The sequence below is a fragment of the Chanodichthys erythropterus genome, chromosome 5 (genome assembly GCF_024489055.1).
Source record: "Chanodichthys erythropterus isolate Z2021 chromosome 5, ASM2448905v1, whole genome shotgun sequence".
NCBI classification, from domain to species: domain Eukaryota; kingdom Metazoa; phylum Chordata; class Actinopteri; order Cypriniformes; family Xenocyprididae; genus Chanodichthys; species Chanodichthys erythropterus.
Genome location: NC_090225.1, coordinates 20634686 through 20653773, shown reverse-complemented (window position 1 = coordinate 20653773; position 19088 = coordinate 20634686). Strand labels below are relative to the sequence as shown.

Here is a 19088-nt window from a genome sequence, read left to right as displayed (position 1 = left end):
TTTCTCACACTAAACTCAAAATAATAAAATAATATTAAACAATATTGTAAGTTTCTGAACACTTTTATGGATTTATTCATGCATATTTATCTAAGAGGTTTTTGCAGATGGTCTTCTCATTCACGCTTGTATTCACTTGATATTTAATACTTGAATTCCACTGTACAAAGTCTGCATAGAACTTTATAGTTGATAAACATCTCTAAATTTCATATATAAATAAATGATCTTTTAAAGAAGGTATTTTCTCTGTTATTTACTGATCTGATAAACAATGCACACACATACACACACTTGTGCTGCTTCTCTTGCAACAGTTACAATTAACCTTTAGAAATCACACGGAAAATAATTAAATTTTAATTTTGAATTGAATATAAATGTGTTATCGGTATTAAAAAAAATTGAGACTTTGACAGCACTATTCAATATGCATTTCTCAAAAGACATCCTTTTTCTTCCTCTCTTCACTGAATACATTCTGACTCACTGCCTTTTCTTGAGAGATAATGATACTTCTGTCATTAGTTTAAATGATAGGTTCAGAGAGATCACAGTGCTCATCATCAGTTCTGCTGAAAGATCCAGTTGCAGCTGTTACATCATCACACTCATTTGTTCATGAAACCTGTCTGTGATGAATGTTTAGATATTTGATAAAAACAAATGAGCAATTGTGTGCATTTTTCAGTGGAACAAAGCTGTGGAACTTGCCAAAAACCACAGTATGAAGGAAATTGGACCTCTTCTGTCAAAATACGCCTCACATCTGCTGGAGAAAAACAAAACTCTAGAGGCTGTAGAGCTCTACAGAAAAGCCCATCACTTTCTGGATGCTGCCAAACTCATGTTTAAGGTATGTCTGTATCTATCAGCTCATGTAAGAAAAAAAATGTCTTTGGGGATCCTCCGGTTTTGAAACCAGTGATGACAGTAATTTAAAGTGGAAAAGAAAGTTATTTTACTATTTTACATTGTAGCAGCACCTCTCTTCCCAGTCTGTCAGTAATGCTCTGTTTAGTTCTTAGCACTATTAAAGGGATAGTTCGTCCAAAAATTTAAATTTGCTGTTAATTTACTCACCCTCAGGCCATCCAAGATGTAGGTGAAACCATGGTCCTCTGTGATTCATATAATGGAAGTGAATGCATGCCATCACTTTGAGATTCAGACAAACATATGCAGACAAAACAAAATGAATACCCACAGCTCCTGGCAGTACATTGAGGTCTTAAGAAGCGAAACAATCAGTCTATGCAAAAAAATGAACATTGTTTACAACATTATTACCTCTAATCCACAGCCTTGGCAAACGGTCCTGAGCGTGATCATGACAGTCTGGTGCGCAAGCATCCTGCAGCATAATGACGTATGTGCAGGAGCAAACTCACACGTGAGCTAATGCTGTGTTTGTTTACAACAGAGAGGGAAGATGCTTTTGTTGTATTGTTCATCAAAGTGGTACTTACTTGTGCTTATCCTGAATGCTGCAACCTATATATAAAAATTAAGATTTCGTTTGCTTGCGCGATCTCAGGCCGGGAAGATTGACTTCACAGATTCCCAACGTTTGAGCTCATACGCCATTATGCTACCGGAAGCGCGCGCACCAGACTGTTGTGAACTCGCTCAGGACCGTTTGATTAAGCTGTGAATTACAGGTAATAATGTTCAGTTTCTTGCATAGACCAATTGTTTAGCTTTTCAGAACGATTTACAACAAAGTGACGGCACCTTTTGACTTCAATTATATGAATCACGAGGACCACGGTTTCAGCTCCTGTTGACGTTCGAAGTGTTGTCAAACAAAACAGAGGCTAGCTAGACCCTCCCTCCTCCTCCTCCTCCTCCTCCCCCTCCCCTCCGTGCTTCCTGAAACAGTCATGAACGTGCATTTAAAATCATTCTTGTCGGTTATTGGCTGGAGCATGTTTATTATGTTTTGTGGTCCAGGCTGCACCAGTTTGTTTTTATTGCCGTTTTCGGAGCTTGTGGCGACTACAGAGACCGTGTTTTTTTACAGTGTGTTCAGGGGACAGGCAGCTAGTGGATAGTGAGGAGATGTTTGCTGTATGTGACAAAAAATGTTTTGGCCTAAAAACACGTGACATCACTTAGAGCACCTTTAACAGCAAATTTTCAATTTTGGGTGAACTATCCCTTTAAGCCCTCCTTCCTAAAAATGCAATGTGATTGGTCGGCTCGATTGATCAACAAATTCGAGCGTGTTTTGGAAATGTCACTCCCTTTACCATTGTAACGTCTGGACCAATCAGCCACACAATTATTCATTGTATTTAATGAATTACCCATAAACTCACTCTCCCTATCAAAGTTCTCTAAACTCATCCCCCTAAAACTGTAACCAGCATCCCAATGTTGCTAGCACACAGGCCAACCTAGGTGTCCTGTTACAGTTATATGGTACTTTTATGATCCAGAAGAATTCTGGAGAGACTAGTGACTCATTCTTCCTGAGAAGGACAAATAAACTCTCTTAATCCTATGTATTCTCTATATAACCACTTGGGAAATGTATAAACATGTATCCAAGTTTCCCATCTCATGACTTTCCTTTTATAGGCTTTATTCTATGTATTAATTCTCTCTTTTGAACTATTTTGGTATTAATGTTCCATAGTTGCAAATGTATAGTTAACTGAGATCACATTGGCAGCATGCTTGGTATCTACGGACTCCAACTTTCATTTCCTATTTGGTAATTTATGTCACATGTTACTAACTCTGTGACACATTAGTATTATAAGAATCTAGAAGGTTATTCTCTCATTCATCCAATCCAGTGTCTTATGCTAATATCTTGCTACAGAACAAAGACTCGTAAAACTTCCCTCTGAAAGGGGAACTCCTTATTGGCTCAGACACCTCAAGAGGGTGTGACATCTTCACCCCTTATATTCACTGATCACAAGGAACCCCCTCTCTTCCTGCTCTTCCTCCTCTTCTTCTCTTTTACTGATGAATGCTGACGTCAAGATGATGCTTTAAGAAGCTAGAAGCTTCTAAGGAACCCCAAGCTTGTGCCAGGCCTCGGCCTAGACCTTCCATTCACCAAAGATCCTCTGAATCCAGCCGGTTCTCTTTCGTCAAGAAAATATCAGCAAAGATTCAACGGGAGCCTCCACAAATTGCATCAGGACAGTTTTAATTCAACTTGGAGAGACATGCAAGTATCAAACTTAGTCTCATTATCGGATACATTGAGTATCCTTACCCCTTTTAAAGAAGGGCCTGTTAAAACTAAACTGATGGTTTGCTCAAGGCTGTTGATCTGCTGAATGTCCAACAATGCTATAACTTCTTGCTTCCTGTACTCTGCTTTCTCTCTCTCTCTTGGTAAACTGTATGCATGTATGTGTGTGAATGTTAGAGTAGTTTAAGTGTTTAGTCTAGTTAATAAAGTCTTGTTCATGTCACACGTAAGGTTGTCTGTGTTTTGCGCTCATGTACTGGAGTCCCTATTCATGTCGGTCCTGACTACAGGCTTTTAGTAGAATAAGATTGTTATTTCCCATAACCTGGAAATGAACATTTCTTAGTTAATAAACAATTAACACTGTGTGTTCATTGAACAACAGGTTAATTGATTGTAATATTAATTTTATTACATTAAGTTAATTTTATTGACTGATTAAAATATTAATAATTAATTATAACTAGTTATGATTAATTATTCATATTTATTTTGAGCTAATTTGCTACAAATGGTGGAGAATGCGGGCATGAATAAACAAATGGTGGAGAATTCGGGGCATGAATAAACAAAGGTTATGAGCTTAAACCACTGTCAATTTAAAAGCGTGCATTTGATAATTCCAGTCAGAATATGTCAGACGATGCGCATTTTGGTCACTAATTGCTGGCTTGTTAGATGCTGATAAAGTGATGGCTTGAATTGACATCTCTACTGTAACTGAAAGAGTCTACTCTTGACACATTTTAGCATATGTTCAAATGGTATCAGTGTAAAGTTAATCTGATTTTAGCGAAGAAATCCTAATCTCAGTATTAGAGCGTAAGCCTGTGTTGACGAAGGAATCTCAGCTCAGCGGCATGTAAACTGTACCAGAATTGATTATTCTGCTTTGGTTGGAGAAATACCAATTGCAGTATTGCTTAACCTGTTTCTGATGAATGAATCTCAGTACAGTGTTATATAAATGTAGATTTGGGTAATGTTCCACTGTTATAGTTAAGATTGATGTCATTCATCTAAACTTTGCCTGCACCTACAAGCATAGCTATCTTTTGACCAAAACTGTGTTTCACTCGCTGAAAGGAATATCAGTATTCATGCACAAGACGGACTTAACTATATATGCTTAAACAAGCTTTGACTTACAGCAAACTGTGTAAATTACCCTTTAAACAAGTACAAGACGTTGTTTAAAGTAGAGAGAAGAGTTTACATGAGTAAAATTTGCAAATGGCAAAACATATTTGCATTTTACTGAATGTAAAATCAAGTTTTTGAAAATCTGAAAGTATAAGCGTCACATTTTAACTCTATACGTAACTTGTTTGAAATGAGCAGACAGTCTCAATAAACTGTTTGAATTGCTCAGATGTGCATTGGTTCCCATGACAACGACTTGTCACAGGAAGTGCTAACTCATCACCCTGTGATGCCATATTGTAAACAAACCAGGCTAGGTGGCTAAGCTAACCTCACCTAACAGCCCTGCACCTCAGGCTAAGCTAAATAATAGCTTCTACAGTTAGTGGTTAGCATCATTTATGTGAAGCCTTTAACTACAGCTTGTGTGTATGCAGTGTGAACTGATCTAAACCCATTCTGCTGTTTTAGTCACTTCTTTAAATCTTTTTATTGATTTTAATTATAATAGCAGTCAGCTATTAATTTTTACTAGTATTATTTCTTTCATCTTTGTGATTTACTTACATCTTCCTTTTTTTCTTCTGTGGTTTAATTTCCCAATATAACCACAAGCAACTAGACATACTCTCCTTCTTGATTTTGTTTATTTACAACAGTTGCTTCAATTTTATGAGCCAGTTACAAAGGAATCTGAATGATTGCTATGGCATAATTTTGAGCACCACTAATAAGCACAATCTAATAGGAAAAGCTCTCCTCTTCCTCTCTCTTTCTCTTTTCCATTTGTTCAGAGGTCAAGCCTGTTGTGAGCCATCAGTAAGAAATACTAAGAAATAATTTGACCACAAGAACCATCTTAAGTCATTTATTAAACCTAGCTGTATTTTATACACCTGGCTGCTCACTGTGCCTTTAGCCCTAAATTCTGTTTGATCTTGCAGTAGTCTCTTGCCCTTACTCTCACCACAAGCGTGCCTAAATGTTGCAGATGCTCAGCCTAACTGCCCAGATGGCAGACCAAAAGGACTGGCTATGTGTCGTGAGGAACACCCTCCTAACCAGTGCTGCTGAGCAATTACGGCACCAGAGCCAAAAGCAACTGGACAAAGATGGAAGAGAAGTAAAGGCAGATGACTCAAACCAGAGGTGTGATCACAATGATCTGACTGAAGTCAACTTTTTCTTGGCCCACATCCTCGCTGTTTTGAAACAGGAGGTGGACAACCTCAAACTCCAGATCACAGAGACTCACAAGGAGCTGATGCATGCTAAAAGCCACATAGACCAGCTAGAGATGGAGGCTCGGGACAGACACAAGGACCTGACAGAATAGAGACACAGAAGAAAAGAGAACTGAGACTCTCTTACCTGCAGCAAACAGAACCACTGCAGGAGAAACGTCTCACTTCACCGCATGGAGTCAGCAGAAGAACCTCCCCCAGCCAAGCACAGAGGTACAGAGGGGGAGGCCAAAGCCTTCTGCTTGACACCTTATCAGCCATTTTCCTGAAATCCTCTGCAGCTGCAGAAGGAGAAGGATTAATTCAGACAGACCCAGGTACCAGACCTACCACAGGGAGAAGCCAGGGATGGGAGCATCCTCTTCCTGCAGACACAGCAGGATCTCCAACAGCAGGCAGCACAAGGACGACTGGACACGCCTGCATCGGACCTGCAGGAGCTTCTTACGCTAGTAAGATAGCTCCTTGAACAGTTCTTACCTGAGGAGTACTCAGCAGTACAAGCTTCTGACCACTCACACAACACCAGCTCAGAGACCTGAGCTTGTCTACTGTCTACATCAACCGCAATGGAACGACCACCACTCCAGGAGACACATACAACCAGAGCCCATCACAGCCTTCCAGCCTTGTGTGCTAGTGGTGTGTCTGATCTTTCTACACCTTCAACGTCGCTCGCTGGTGTCCATAGAAAGAACAACAACGACCGAAAGGGGGGATGTAACGTCTGGACCAATCAGCCACACAATTATTCATTGTATTTAATGAATTACCCATAAACTCACTCTCCCTATCAAAGTTCTCTAAACTCATCCCCCTAAAACTGTAACCAGCATCCCAATGTTGCTAGCACACAGGCCAACCTAGGTGTCCTGTTACAGTTATATGGTACTTTTATTATCAGAAGAATTCTGGAGAGACTAGTGACTCATTCTTCCTGAGAAGGACAAATAAACTCTCTTAATCCTATGTATTCTCTATATAACCACTTGGGAAATGTATAAACATGTATCCAAGTTTCCCATCTCATGACTTTCCTTTTATAGGCTTTATTCTATGTATTAATTCTCTCTTTTGAACTATTTTGGTATTAATGTTCCATAGTTGCAAATGTATAGTTAACTGAGATCACATTGGCAGCATGCTTGGTATCTACGGACTCCAACTTTCATTTCCTATTTGGTAATTTATGTCACATGTTACTAACTCTGTGACACATTAGTATTATAAGAATCTAGAAGGTTATTCTCTCATTCATCCAATCCAGTGTCTTATGCTAATATCTTGCTACAGAACAAAGACTCGTAAAACTTCCCTCTGAAAGGGGAACTCCTTATTGGCTCAGACACCTCAAGAGGGTGTGACATCTTCACCCCTTATATTCACTGATCACAAGGAACCCCCTCTCTTCCTGCTCTTCCTCCTCTTCTTCTCTTTTACTGATGAATGCTGACGTCAAGATGATGCTTTAAGAAGCTAGAAGCTTCTAAGGAACCCCAAGCTTGTGCCAGGCCTCGGCCTAGACCTTCCATTCACCAAAGATCCTCTGAATCCAGCCGGTTCTCTTTCGTCAAGAAAATATCAGCAAAGATTCAACGGGAGCCTCCACAAATTGCATCAGGACAGTTTTAATTCAACTTGGAGAGACATGCAAGTATCAAACTTAGTCTCATTATCGGATACATTGAGTATCCTTACCCCTTTTAAAGAAGGGCCTGTTAAAACTAAACTGATGGTTTGCTCAAGGCTGTTGATCTGCTGAATGTCCAACAATGCTATAACTTCTTGCTTCCTGTACTCTGCTTTCTCTCTCTCTCTTGGTAAACTGTATGCATGTATGTGTGTGAATGTTAGAGTAGTTTAAGTGTTTAGTCTAGTTAATAAAGTCTTGTTCATGTCACACGTAAGGTTGTCTGTGTTTTGCGCTCATGTACTGGAGTCCCTATTCATGTCGGTCCTGACTACAGGCTTTTAGTAGAATAAGATTGTTATTTCCCATAACCTGGAAATGAACATTTCTTAGTTAATAAACAATTAACACTGTGTGTTCATTGAACAACAGGTTAATTGATTGTAATATTAATTTTATTACATTAAGTTAATTTTATTGACTGATTAAAATATTAATAATTAATTATAACTAGTTATGATTAATTATTCATATTTATTTTGAGCTAATTTGCTACACCATAGCCATGAAACACACTACTAACGCAACTTAACAAGGTCTCGACCCCTTTTTTTGCATACATCTTTGATGGTAATTATTTAAATGCAGAATATTGTGATGTGTTCATTCCAGGAAAAAAAACTTTTTAGGGAGTTCAGAAACAGTGCTTACTGATATAGAGAACACTTCCCTTCAGAGTGGACTTTGTGCTTTGCAAATTTGCAGACCTTTTTCATGCTCAAACAGACACATAACACACTAAAGAAAGCTTATGTAAAAAAGAATAATAGGTCCTCTTTTAAGGTAATGTTCAATTTTTGCTCCACTAGACAGAATTGCAAAAATTATGATGAAATAATGACAAAAAATGGTGTTGTGTTTCTGTTAAACCAATTTTGTTATGCCCAACCCATTTGTGAGATTTCCATTTCTGTTAGTGGAATAGAAATAACACACTTAACAATTAAAGTCAGGATGCTTTTGTAACTAAAATATTTTTCGATGACACACTCTAGGGCTTTTCACCCTGCGCTTAACCCCGGGTTATAGTTGTTCTAAACACTGCATTTAACCCCGGGCAAAGAAACGTTTCACACCCGTAATTTAGAAGCGGGGTTAGCACTGCCTTTGCAGTGTTAACCTCGTATTGTGGTGCCAAACTTGTGCAGTGTGAAACGACGCGGTGCTAAAATGTTATGACTGTTATAACCAATAATTTAGACAGTCACAGAAACACTGTGGATTGTATATAAACTGTAAATTCGGTGTTTGAGAGGAAAATGTCAAATGCTGACAGAAAACGCAACAATTTGAGTGAAGCAGAGGCCGTTTCATTCTTACATTTATAGTCCAAAATGTCCATTCAGTATAAATTCGATTGTACAGTCGGCAATACAAGGATGTGCAATGCTAAAGCTATGTAAACAGGTTGCGTGTTGCGTTTATCCAGTCAATGACACTGACACCGCAAATATGTAAATAAGAACGCTAACCCAGGGTTTAGGAATGTACAGTGTGAAACGTCAGCTTATGAATACCCAGGATTAATTGTTAACCCCAGGTAAATTATGAGCAGTGTGAAACTTGAAGCATGATAACCCAGGATTTCATTTACCTGGAGTTTAGAATGACCCAGGGTTCACTATTTCAAGTGTGAAAAGCCCTTTTGTTTCACCTTAGATTGCTGAAGATGAGGCAAAAAAGAGAACGAGACCATTGCGAGTGAAGAAGCTGTATGTGCTTGCCGCCTTGCTGGTGGAAGACTTCCACACCCAGATCAAAACCTCACAGCAAAGCAAAACCAAGGGCAAGAAATCAGAGGTATTTTAACATTGTAAACACATGTTTTCGCTTTCCAAAAGCTCTGCTTGCTGGATGTAGTTTAGATTTAGTAAAGGGCTAACCTACTACATGTTTATTATCATTTGCGATTTTTCTATTTTCTATTCTGCAAAAAGCTGTGGTAGTTGTTAAGTTACTTTCAGTGCCGTGGTCTGCAGCTGCAGCCTGACTCAGAGTCCGACAGCATCAGAGGGGCAGGAAATCAGTTGTGATGAAGGGCTCATTTACAGCCTAGTGGTGGGTAATTTGTGTGTGTGATTTATTTCAGGCCACCAGTGCATTAGCAGGGCTGTTAGAGGAAGATGAGACGTCTTCAGACAGCCGTATCCTGGATGACGCCTGGCGTGGGGCAGAGGCCTATCATTTCTTCCTGCTTGCGCAGAGACAGCTGTATGATGGCAAGGTGGACGCCGCCATGAGGACAGGTGACACATAAAAACCCAATGAGTTGTGATAGCCTATGCACACTTAATGTTTACATTATTTAGTGGCTTTGGGGCACAATCTGTTTAGGTTTGTCGACTGGTAACCTAATGTTCACTGTCTTTAAAACACTAGGGCTGTGTCCAAAATCGACCCCTATACCCTTAAATAGGTCACAATTTGAGGGGCAAACATTTGCTACACAATAACGAGTTAACAACTAATAGCAAACAAATAACTGTGAAACAAAGTCCTACGTACTGTATATGAACAAATTCATCACCTCCTACACTATTTGGGCGTTTGTATCAGACCACAGTAATGATGTCCATATAAATATTCTGAGTATTGTAAAAGTGTGTGTGTGTGTGTGTGTGTGTGTGTGTGTGTGTGTGTGTGTGTGTGTGTGTGTGTGTGTGTGTGTGTGTGTGTGTGAATGCATGCATGGTATGTCTGGCCTTGTCTGTGCGCATAAAGTGTTAAATCGCTCACCTGAACAGAGAAAACAAACTCAAAGTGAAGTCTTTACAGCATTCAATCCACACATACACTCTTGCAAAAGATGTTTGCTTACATGAAAGTCTAGACAAAATGTGTAAACCACAGATTACATCATATCCAGGACCACCTGGAAAAGAGGTGTGCATGCTTGTATGTGTGTGGGTTCATGTTTTTGTCTTTCAGCTGTGCTTTCAATGCATACTTCTATTAAAGTCTTTAAAATTATCTATGTAAAATGCTTAGAGTTGCACTGATATTACAATTCTGATAATATTTATTAAGCTGATAATTCTTTTTATGTTATGACAGATAACCAATAAATGGCCAATTTTAAAATTATATTCAATTTTGCCTAAGTATATTAAAAATATAAAAGCGAATTGTGAAAAGTGCATTTAGTCATCATAGCATTATACAGTATAAAAAATATGTATTCATTTTGTGACTTAATAAAAATTCAATTCAAAATTCAGTTATTTTCCTTTTAGTGAGCTTTAGATGGTGGTGGCCGTGAAATCTCTTATTAAAATCTTTTGTTCTTCAAGTGTACAGCAATTCAATAATTACTTTATTCTTCATTTCTAGCTCTCCATCTCCGTGATTATGAGGATATTATCCCTTCTGTGGAGATTTACTCTCTGCTAGCCATCTGCTCATCTGCTAATTGTGCATTTGGTACGTGTTCCCGTGCCTTTATTAAGCTGGAATCTCTGGAAACACTGACTCCAGATCAGAAGCAGTTTTATGAAGACCTGGCCCTGGAGATCTTCACTAAACACAGCCCTCGAGACACCCGGCAAAGCCAGCGAGACAGTCTCACTGATGGGTAAGGCAGGCCAGATGTGCTATATAACCTCACTGAGCGTACAACCGCTGGAAACGATAATTGAGGCGGATCCTTTGTTATGGCTTGTGAGGTCAGAGTGACGCAAGTGTGAAATAGTGTGAGATAGTGGCGTAAGGGTCAGCGTGTATGACTTAGGCTTGTATTGCTGCGGTGTGCTGGGCAACTGGAAATTTCCAGACCATTCAGATTATTACATCAGCACAGTTCTCCCTGTAAACTGTAGTAAAACAGTGGGAATGTTAGTAAATGTACACTACCATTCAAAAGTCAGTTTTGGAGTCGGTAAGATTTTTTGTTTCATGTTTTTGAATAACGTTAAGTCTCTTATGCTCATGAAGGCTGCATTTATTTGATTAAAAATACAGTAAAAACAGTAATATTTTGAAATATTATTGCAATGAAAAAAATCTGTTTTCTATTTTAATGTATTTTAAAATGTAATTTATTCCTGTGATGCAAAGCTGAATTTTTAGCATCATTACTTCAGTCTTTAGTGTCACATGATCCTTCAGAAATCATTCTAATGTGCTGATCTGCTGCTCAAGAAACATTTCTTATTATCATCAGTGTTGGTATCATACGGAAGAGGATTAGGGCCAAGCAATAATAAAAAAATAAAACCATCTCGAGATTAAAGTTGTTAAATTTCGAGAAAAAAAAACGTTAAATATCGAAAAAAAACTCATTAAATTACGAGAAAAAGGTCATTAAATTTCGAGAAAAAAGTCGAGATAAATGTTGAGAATAAAGTTATAAAATTTCGAGAAAAAAGTTGTTAAATTACGAGAACAAATTCGTTAAATTATGAGAAAAATGTCGAGATAAAATGTTAAGAATAGTCATTAAATTATGAGAAAAAAGTTGTTAAATTATGAGAACAAATTCGTAATTGAACTTTTTTCTCGAAATTTAACGACATTTTTCTCATAATTTAACGAATTTGTTCTCGTAATTTAACAACTTTTTTCTCATAATTTAATGACTTTATTCTCAACATTTTATCTCGACTTTTTTCTCGAAATTTAACGATTTTTGCAGGGTTTTTTTTGATGAATACAATGTTCAGAAGAGCTTAAAATAGATTTGTAACAATGTAAAAGTCTTTACTTTCACTTTTGATGATTTATGGCATTCTTTAAAAAAATAAAAAAATAAATAAAATAAAATAAAAATCTTACTGACTCCAAACTTTAGTCTTTTTTTTTTTTTTTTTTTTTCATTTCATTTATGCATTTGGCAGACGCTTTTATCCAAAGCGACTTACATTGCATTATACTATACATTTTTTTGTATCCAAGTATGTGCAATCCCTGGGATCGAACCCATGACCTTGGCATTGCTAGTGCCATGCTCTAACCACTGAGCTACAGGAAATATTTTTCCTTAGTGAAGCTGTCCTTTAGTATTCTTTAGTACATTATTCCATTAATTAATTCAATGCATTACATTTGTTTATGCTCGCAAAGTTCTTCTGTTTCTGCCTATTTCAGCCTAATGTGATGAGAATATGAGTTAAAAAAAAAAAGCTTGTTCACACCAAGAACAATAACTAATAATAATACCTATAAAGTACCTATAAATATAGTTCTAAAAATCATTCTAAATATAATAGAAAAGCAGAGTCCACACCACAACTATTACGATAACGACAAAGAGGAAAGATATTGTTGGAATCACTATTTTTTTCAAGCTGATGAACGATAAAAGTATTGACAGCCAATTAGAATCCATCCTGCTTTAAAGAGCTCAAGCATTTAAAACGGCAGAGGACAAACCTGCAGAACAATAAACAGAACATCGCTCCCTAGTGTGGATGCTAATGCCGTCTTTATAGTTATCTTTATAGTTATCGTTCTTGGTGTGAAAGGGCCTTTAATCAGCACAAAACAGGTTAGCATGTGTGATGATGCATTCTGACTTGATGAATGAACCTCTCTCTCATGTTTTTCTCAGGCCAGAGGGCAAGTTGCCCACCTGTATAGTGACAGGAAGAATGATATCTGAGTACCAGTTCTGGATGTGCAGTGTGTGTAAGCACTGTGCTTTGGAGCAAGAGGTCACACAACACAACTTCTGTCCTCTCTGTCACTCCCCAGTGGGATAAATTGTTCCTATCTCCTTCCCAAGCTCAGCTTTTGCTCCATCAAATGTCAGTCTTTTTGATGTATCTAAGGACACAAGCCACAGGGATAGAAAGCTTAAAACAAATGTGATTTGAATGTTCAAACAAATTAACATATATATTTGTACATTGAATCTCTTTTTATATATCTTTTATATACATTATTTTCACTTGAAATAAGTTTATACACAAATTTCCCTGTGAAACATTCTTATGTAAATCATACTCAATTCAATTTATGTAAAAGTGGGTTTTAACTGTTTGAAAAGATACTGTATGATACTGTATGCATGTATATGTGACATTTTTTTAGGTAAGAAATGAAAAAAGAGCATTTCCTATTATTTTAGCATTAATCAAGCAATAGAACAACAATTTGTCTGTTAATCTAAAATAAACTTTCCTATATTTATGATAAAAATACATTAATTTTAAACTTGTTTACTTGTGTCCATTCTGATATGAATTAAGCATGTGCAAATTTAATTTTAGGCATTGAAACTTTTACAGAAAAATAATGAATTCGGAATCGCTTACTATTTCTAATTTTAAAATCTCTTTCTGTGGTAGAAATGGTGAGAGTACTATGCTGTCTCTCCTTGCCTGATCGTCATCTTGTACTGAATGTCACGCAATGCTGCCCTCTACAGTCGGTCTACCCTACCCTCTAAGTTCTGACGCTTGAGTTTTGTCGCTGAGCATAAGTAACGACATTGTTCTTTATTGGACAATAATAGTTTATTTGTCCTTGTACTTGATTAACCTAGTTGGTGGCATTGAGAAATGTAAAAACACATGTTTAAAGAGCAATATTAAAGAGGCGTCTGCGTGTACTCGTGACGGCCTCTAGAGGGCATCATCTGTCAATTCTTCTCTGCACGTGCGACAGGTGCTGCGCGAGGGAGAAAATTACCTGCTTGTGAGGAAAGTGAACGTGTTGACAAATCACACGCTTTTTACATGGTAAAATGACTCCACACTTCTTAAACTAACTGCAGTATGTCCATTCTCTTATTCATTTGTGTTGTTATTATTTTTAAATCTCAAAATTACACACTTGATGCTCATCAAAACCGCGAGATGACGATTGATCCTTTCCCCTCAAACTTTTCTGTATAGCTTTTATTTTCTTCAAACGAACCTCTGTTGTCTTTCTCATTAAACTCGAGGGATCTTTAATCTCAGTCTTTTATTAGTTTTCTAATCCTTTTATCTGCCCTTCACGGGTGGTCGAAGTATCAGTCTCTAGCCTTGCTTTCATCCCGCTGTGCTCCCATTAGTTTTCACTAGTTATCGTTGTCCCTCCCGTTTCACCTCTAATGCTTAAGGGGAAAAGCCGCACTGTGGAGCTTGAGAGGCGCGTCCTCAAACGCAAAGCGCAAGCGCGCACTAGTTGCCACAGGCCAGTGACGCACGGACGCGCAGCTGCCCCGAGGCACCGCGAGTGCATTAGCGGCACACTATGTGCCAACTGTCCCACCTGACACAGTCCGCTGCGGGACATGGGGCAAATACTGCGTACGAGCGCACACCGGGCAAGGCTTGACCAAGGAAGGCGCTGGAGGATGGCAATATCTACACCAAACGTCTTTGCAGTCCATTGATGCCATAAGAAAATAAAGGAAAGAGGTAAAATGTGATATTTGCTTCTGTGTAGTTTGTGTTACGCAGTGTTGTTTTGAAACTTGGAGCTGGAGTTGCTGTCTTCAAGAAACTTCTTAACAAATATCTATATGTCAATCAGAAATTTGATGTTGTACCCAAATTTAACCGTTTTAAATGTTTTAGGTCGAGTGTGTGGTTGCTGTTTATCTGTTGCAATCAAATATTCTTTACGTTTTAGTACAAATTTGAATTATTACTATACACAGTGAGGTCCAAAAGAATGAACCATTTAAAATTAAGAATAAGATGTGAAAAAATTTAAAACATCAGTATCAAATAATAGTGCATTTGTGACATTAATCATGTCAGTCTTTGTACAAACGGACATACGATTTTGCTTCCATATGATTCTCAAATCATGCTGGAGAACATAATCATACACAAACTTGTGGAGCTCATGCAGCAAGAGTGATGAACCTAATAGTTTTTGAAAAGTGTTTGAAAAGACTTTGAAATTCATGTCACTTTAATGTCACTTTTTAATGCAAAATTATTTTAAAAATCACTCAAATTGATTTTGACATGATAAAATACACGTTTTCATTAGGGGACAGACATTTAGACGCCACTGTAAATGTTTCATCATCTCAAAATAATATTTTCCAAACCTTATAAAAGCACTGCACGTCAGAACTGTCAAGTGTTCACTGAATGTCCTGAGATTCTGATTTGATTTTGCTGAAGTGCCCAGCAGTATTGCTGTCTGGGAGAAAAAGTCAGTGTTCGTGTTAAAATGCTTATAATGATCACTGAGGATTTGTTTATGACACTGTACAGAATCAATATCCATTAGCAGCTCTAAAGGCTGATTTGGGCTCCAGAATGCTTTTATCCCATCACAGTTTTACAGTTAGAAGCAGTGTATAATATATTAGCTATCTGTCCGTCTGTGTCTCTGTCTGCGTATTTAAACCTGATTTTGTCTTGTCATACAGTTGAGTACACTACAATATGGCGAGAAGTGCTGAAAAAAAGATACCATTTTTGGGTGAGCAGGACTTTGTTGTTTCGATGGCAACAGGTCATCTTTTTCTTCCTAGAGTACTAATCAGACTTTCCTTTTCCTCTGTTATAGGCATGGAGCCATAGCTGATCACTCTTAGTCTCTCTCCAAACCTGCTAAGCCCAACTGTCCCACTTACTCCTTCATGTTCTGGCATCCATCATGCTGTATGGGCAGGTCCTGCACCGCCGAGGGCCAGAGGAGAGCTTCATCAACCTCAACGTTGGCGGCTTTAAGCAGCAAGTGGAACGGGTGGTCCTCCAACGCTTCCCACACACTCGGCTGGCCCGACTGCTCTACTGCAGCTCAGAGGCCGCTATTCTCCAGCTTTGCGACGACTACGCTGCGGCCGACCGCGAGTACTATTTCGATCGCAATCCATGTTTTTTCCGCTACGTGCTGAACTTCTACCATACTGGAAAGATCCACCTGATGGAACAGTTGTGTGTGTTTAGTTTTAGCCAGGAGTTGGAATACTGGGGCATTAAGGAGCTTCACCTGGACGCTTGCTGCAGCAACAGATTTCAAGAACAGAAAGAATTCGTTGGAGATCCCGACTGGGGAAATGATGATGATGCACAGAACCAGCTGCCGGACAGCTTAGACTCATCCATGGAGGAGCTATCGGCATATGACAAAGACCTGGAAATGTTCGAGGGCACTTGGTGCTCCGAAAAGCGCAAGCAACTCTGGTTGCGACTGGAAAACCCTGGATACTCGTGCACTGCGAAAATAATAGCGGTGTTTTCCCTGAGTGTGGTACTGATAAGTATCGCCGCCATGTGCGTTCATAGCATGCCTGAGTTCCACAAGATGGATGATAATGACAAGGAGGTGGAGGACCCAGTGTTGGCTGGATTCGAGACTTTTTGCGTCCTCTGGTTCTCCATCGAGTTCATCCTACGATTAGCTGTCACACCATGTTTGCGCAAATTCCTGTGCAATGCGCTAAACATCATTGACTTTGCCTCTATTGTTCCGTTTTACGCAACGTTGGCCTTCGAAACCGTCTATGCTGAGGAAAGCGAGGAGCTTGTGAACATGGGAAGGGTTGTGCAGATCCTGCGCCTCATGCGAATCTTTCGCATCCTCAAACTGGCGCGCCATTCGGTCGGGCTGCGTTCGCTCGGGGCAACTCTCCGTCACAGCTACCACGAGGTCGGACTCCTCATCCTCTTTCTCTCTGTGGGAATCTCTATTTTCTCAGTGCTCATATATTTTGTAGAGAAAGAGGATGAGGAGTCAGAAATACAGACCATACCGGTGGGCTGGTGGTGGGCGACGATCAGCATGACCACAGTGGGATATGGCGACACGTATCCTGTCACGCTGGCTGGGAAACTCGTCGCCACCTTGTGCATCATCTGCGGTCTGCTTGTAGTCGCCCTTCCTATTTCCATCATCTTCAACAAGTTCTCCAAGTACTATCAGAGACAGAAAGCCCTGGTGGAGTCCGACCAGCTCCAGCCAGAGGATGAAAAACAGCCACATCTCAGCATGCCTTTTCTTCATATAGGAGACCTCTACGGCCAAAAGATAAATTCTCTGGCGCGCAGCGCATCCTCCAAGAGTAGCGTAGGGAGCGAGGGAGACTCCACTGATGCTTCCAGCATTCAAGATGTTGAAATTGCCTGCCCTGCTGGGATGCCACAGGCTGACAAAGCGACATAAAAGCCAATATGCACAACCCCAAATGAATGGAGTGAGAAGAAACGAGAAGAAACTTACTCTGTCAGATCTGTAGCACATGTCGAGGAAAGACTCTCGTTTCTTACTGGGAAACTCCTGGACTTTCTATCAACAGCACTTTTTCTCTTTAGTTCTCAGGGTGAAAATGTCTCAAGCTTTCCATTATTTATGGATCAGAACCTGTTATGGAACTTGTATCTTAACAACAGCCCAGTGCTAAAAGTAGCATTGATCCTCTATACCCAATTAATAGCACTGATTGACAGGTGTGTTTTTTTTATCCTTTGGGCAAGCTGTGCATTTAATTACAAGACTTTTTGCAGTGCCTGTGGGAAAAGAACTATGCTTAAATGTTTTATAGGCAGTGACAGCATCTAAAGTGCTGGACTTCAGATGGCATGTTGGTGTACACCGTCCTCCCTAATGTGTCCATCAGAGAGGGAAGGATGGAAAGATTGCATGCATATTTCAACGAGAGAGGGGAGAGGCCACAAGAGAAAAGAGGAGAGAAGAAAGCAGGGAAGAGATGTTACAGTTGAATAAAGTGTTGATGTAAAGCATATTTGAGTCCCTACGCTTCATTCTGAAATCACTGCATGGATTCATTGAGAGATGAAGGATCTTAAAGGGATAGTTCACCAAAAATTGAAAATTGTTCTTTTTTACACCGCCTCTTGTAGTGCACTATTCTCCAAAGACTGAAAACAAACAGGGTGACATTTTTTTCATTTTTTCACTCCAGTGAACTATTAATTTGAGAACCTCTGCAGAATTGATGTCAGTGAGTTGAATGCTGTTTTGTGAATGAATGTATAGAAACGAATTCTACAAATTCTTGTGATTGAAATTGAATTAACTGACTCAAAAGAATGATTCATCCATTGATCCGACTCACTGACTCAATGATTCTGAAAAGACCTGCAAGAAAATTCTTCAAAATATCTTTTGTCTTTTTTTTCCACAGAGGAAAGAAAGTCATGTGGCTTTGGAATGATATAAGGGTGAGTAAACGATGACAAAATCTTCATTTTTGGATGAACTCTCCATTAATCTTTTTCAAGTGCTTCTTCACAGTCGGGTTTCTCTTATGTCTATTGAGTATGCATTATGCATTATTGCATTATCAATAATCCCTTATGAGAGCATCAGGTTCACCTATCCTCTGTCCTTTGCACGGAGGGAACATGTTCTCTCTCCATCTTGCTGTCTCTCTCATTTTTTGGATGACTTACGTCAGTAGGCTGTATTAGCAGCAGGAAAAGAGGTCTAAATGTTAGGGCTGTCTGCCATGGGTGGATGTATTACTGCTGAAACGGCATCCGTTTGGCAAGTGGCTTTAACTTGGATAGATCGGCCTCTGTTTGAGACATGCCCATTGATCAATGTGACACGCTTGTGTGCTCAAGTGTTTAAGGGCAGACGTGAATGCCTAGTGACTTACACAAATGGTGCAGCTGAACCTTTTCAGCTTCAGCAAACTCAGAGATTTCGGGAACATGACTAGGAATATAAAAAATGTCTTTCATTTCACTTCTCCTACAAATGCTTACATTTATTAAGCATTTGTAAGAGATTTTTAGTGATTGTAGAACTGGAGTGCTTGAAAAATGCTTGAGAGAAAGGTAATTATAGAAGGAAAAAGTTTAAAGAAATAATTTCCTTTCAGAGATTGATTATATGCCATGTACTGTTGCAGGGTGGCTTTCTCTCTTTTGCCAGAAATATG

General features: G+C 39.0%; 2 protein-coding genes across 3 annotated transcripts in view; both read left to right on the top strand.

Moving 5' to 3' along the window:
* Positions 1–13357, top strand: part of wdr35 (WD repeat domain 35) — a 31239-nt gene extending 17882 nt beyond the window's left edge. For both annotated transcript variants that reach the window (XM_067385357.1, XM_067385356.1), the window contains 5 exons: positions 692–856; positions 8951–9091; positions 9381–9537; positions 10622–10862; positions 12837–13357. In XM_067385357.1, the coding sequence (XP_067241458.1) occupies positions 692–856; positions 8951–9091; positions 9381–9537; positions 10622–10862; positions 12837–12987 (855 nt within the window). In that variant the 3' untranslated portion in view covers positions 12988–13357. The remainder of the gene's footprint in view (positions 1–691; positions 857–8950; positions 9092–9380; positions 9538–10621; positions 10863–12836) is intronic.
* A 1154-nt stretch (positions 13358–14511) lies between these two features.
* On the top strand, positions 14512–17839 carry kcns3a (potassium voltage-gated channel, delayed-rectifier, subfamily S, member 3a). The gene is made up of 3 exons (XM_067385354.1): positions 14512–14634; positions 15606–15658; positions 15746–17839. Exon 3 carries the CDS (start codon positions 15836–15838, stop codon positions 17342–17344), a length of 1509 nt encoding a protein of 502 aa, XP_067241455.1. The 5' UTR covers positions 14512–14634; positions 15606–15658; positions 15746–15835; the 3' UTR covers positions 17345–17839.
* The last annotated feature ends 1249 nt before the right edge of the window (positions 17840–19088 follow it).

Coding starts and splice junctions, on each gene's coding strand:
- kcns3a (XM_067385354.1), top strand. CDS start 15,836: ATGCTGTATGGGCAGGTCCTGCACCGCCGAGGGCCAGAGGAGAGCTTC.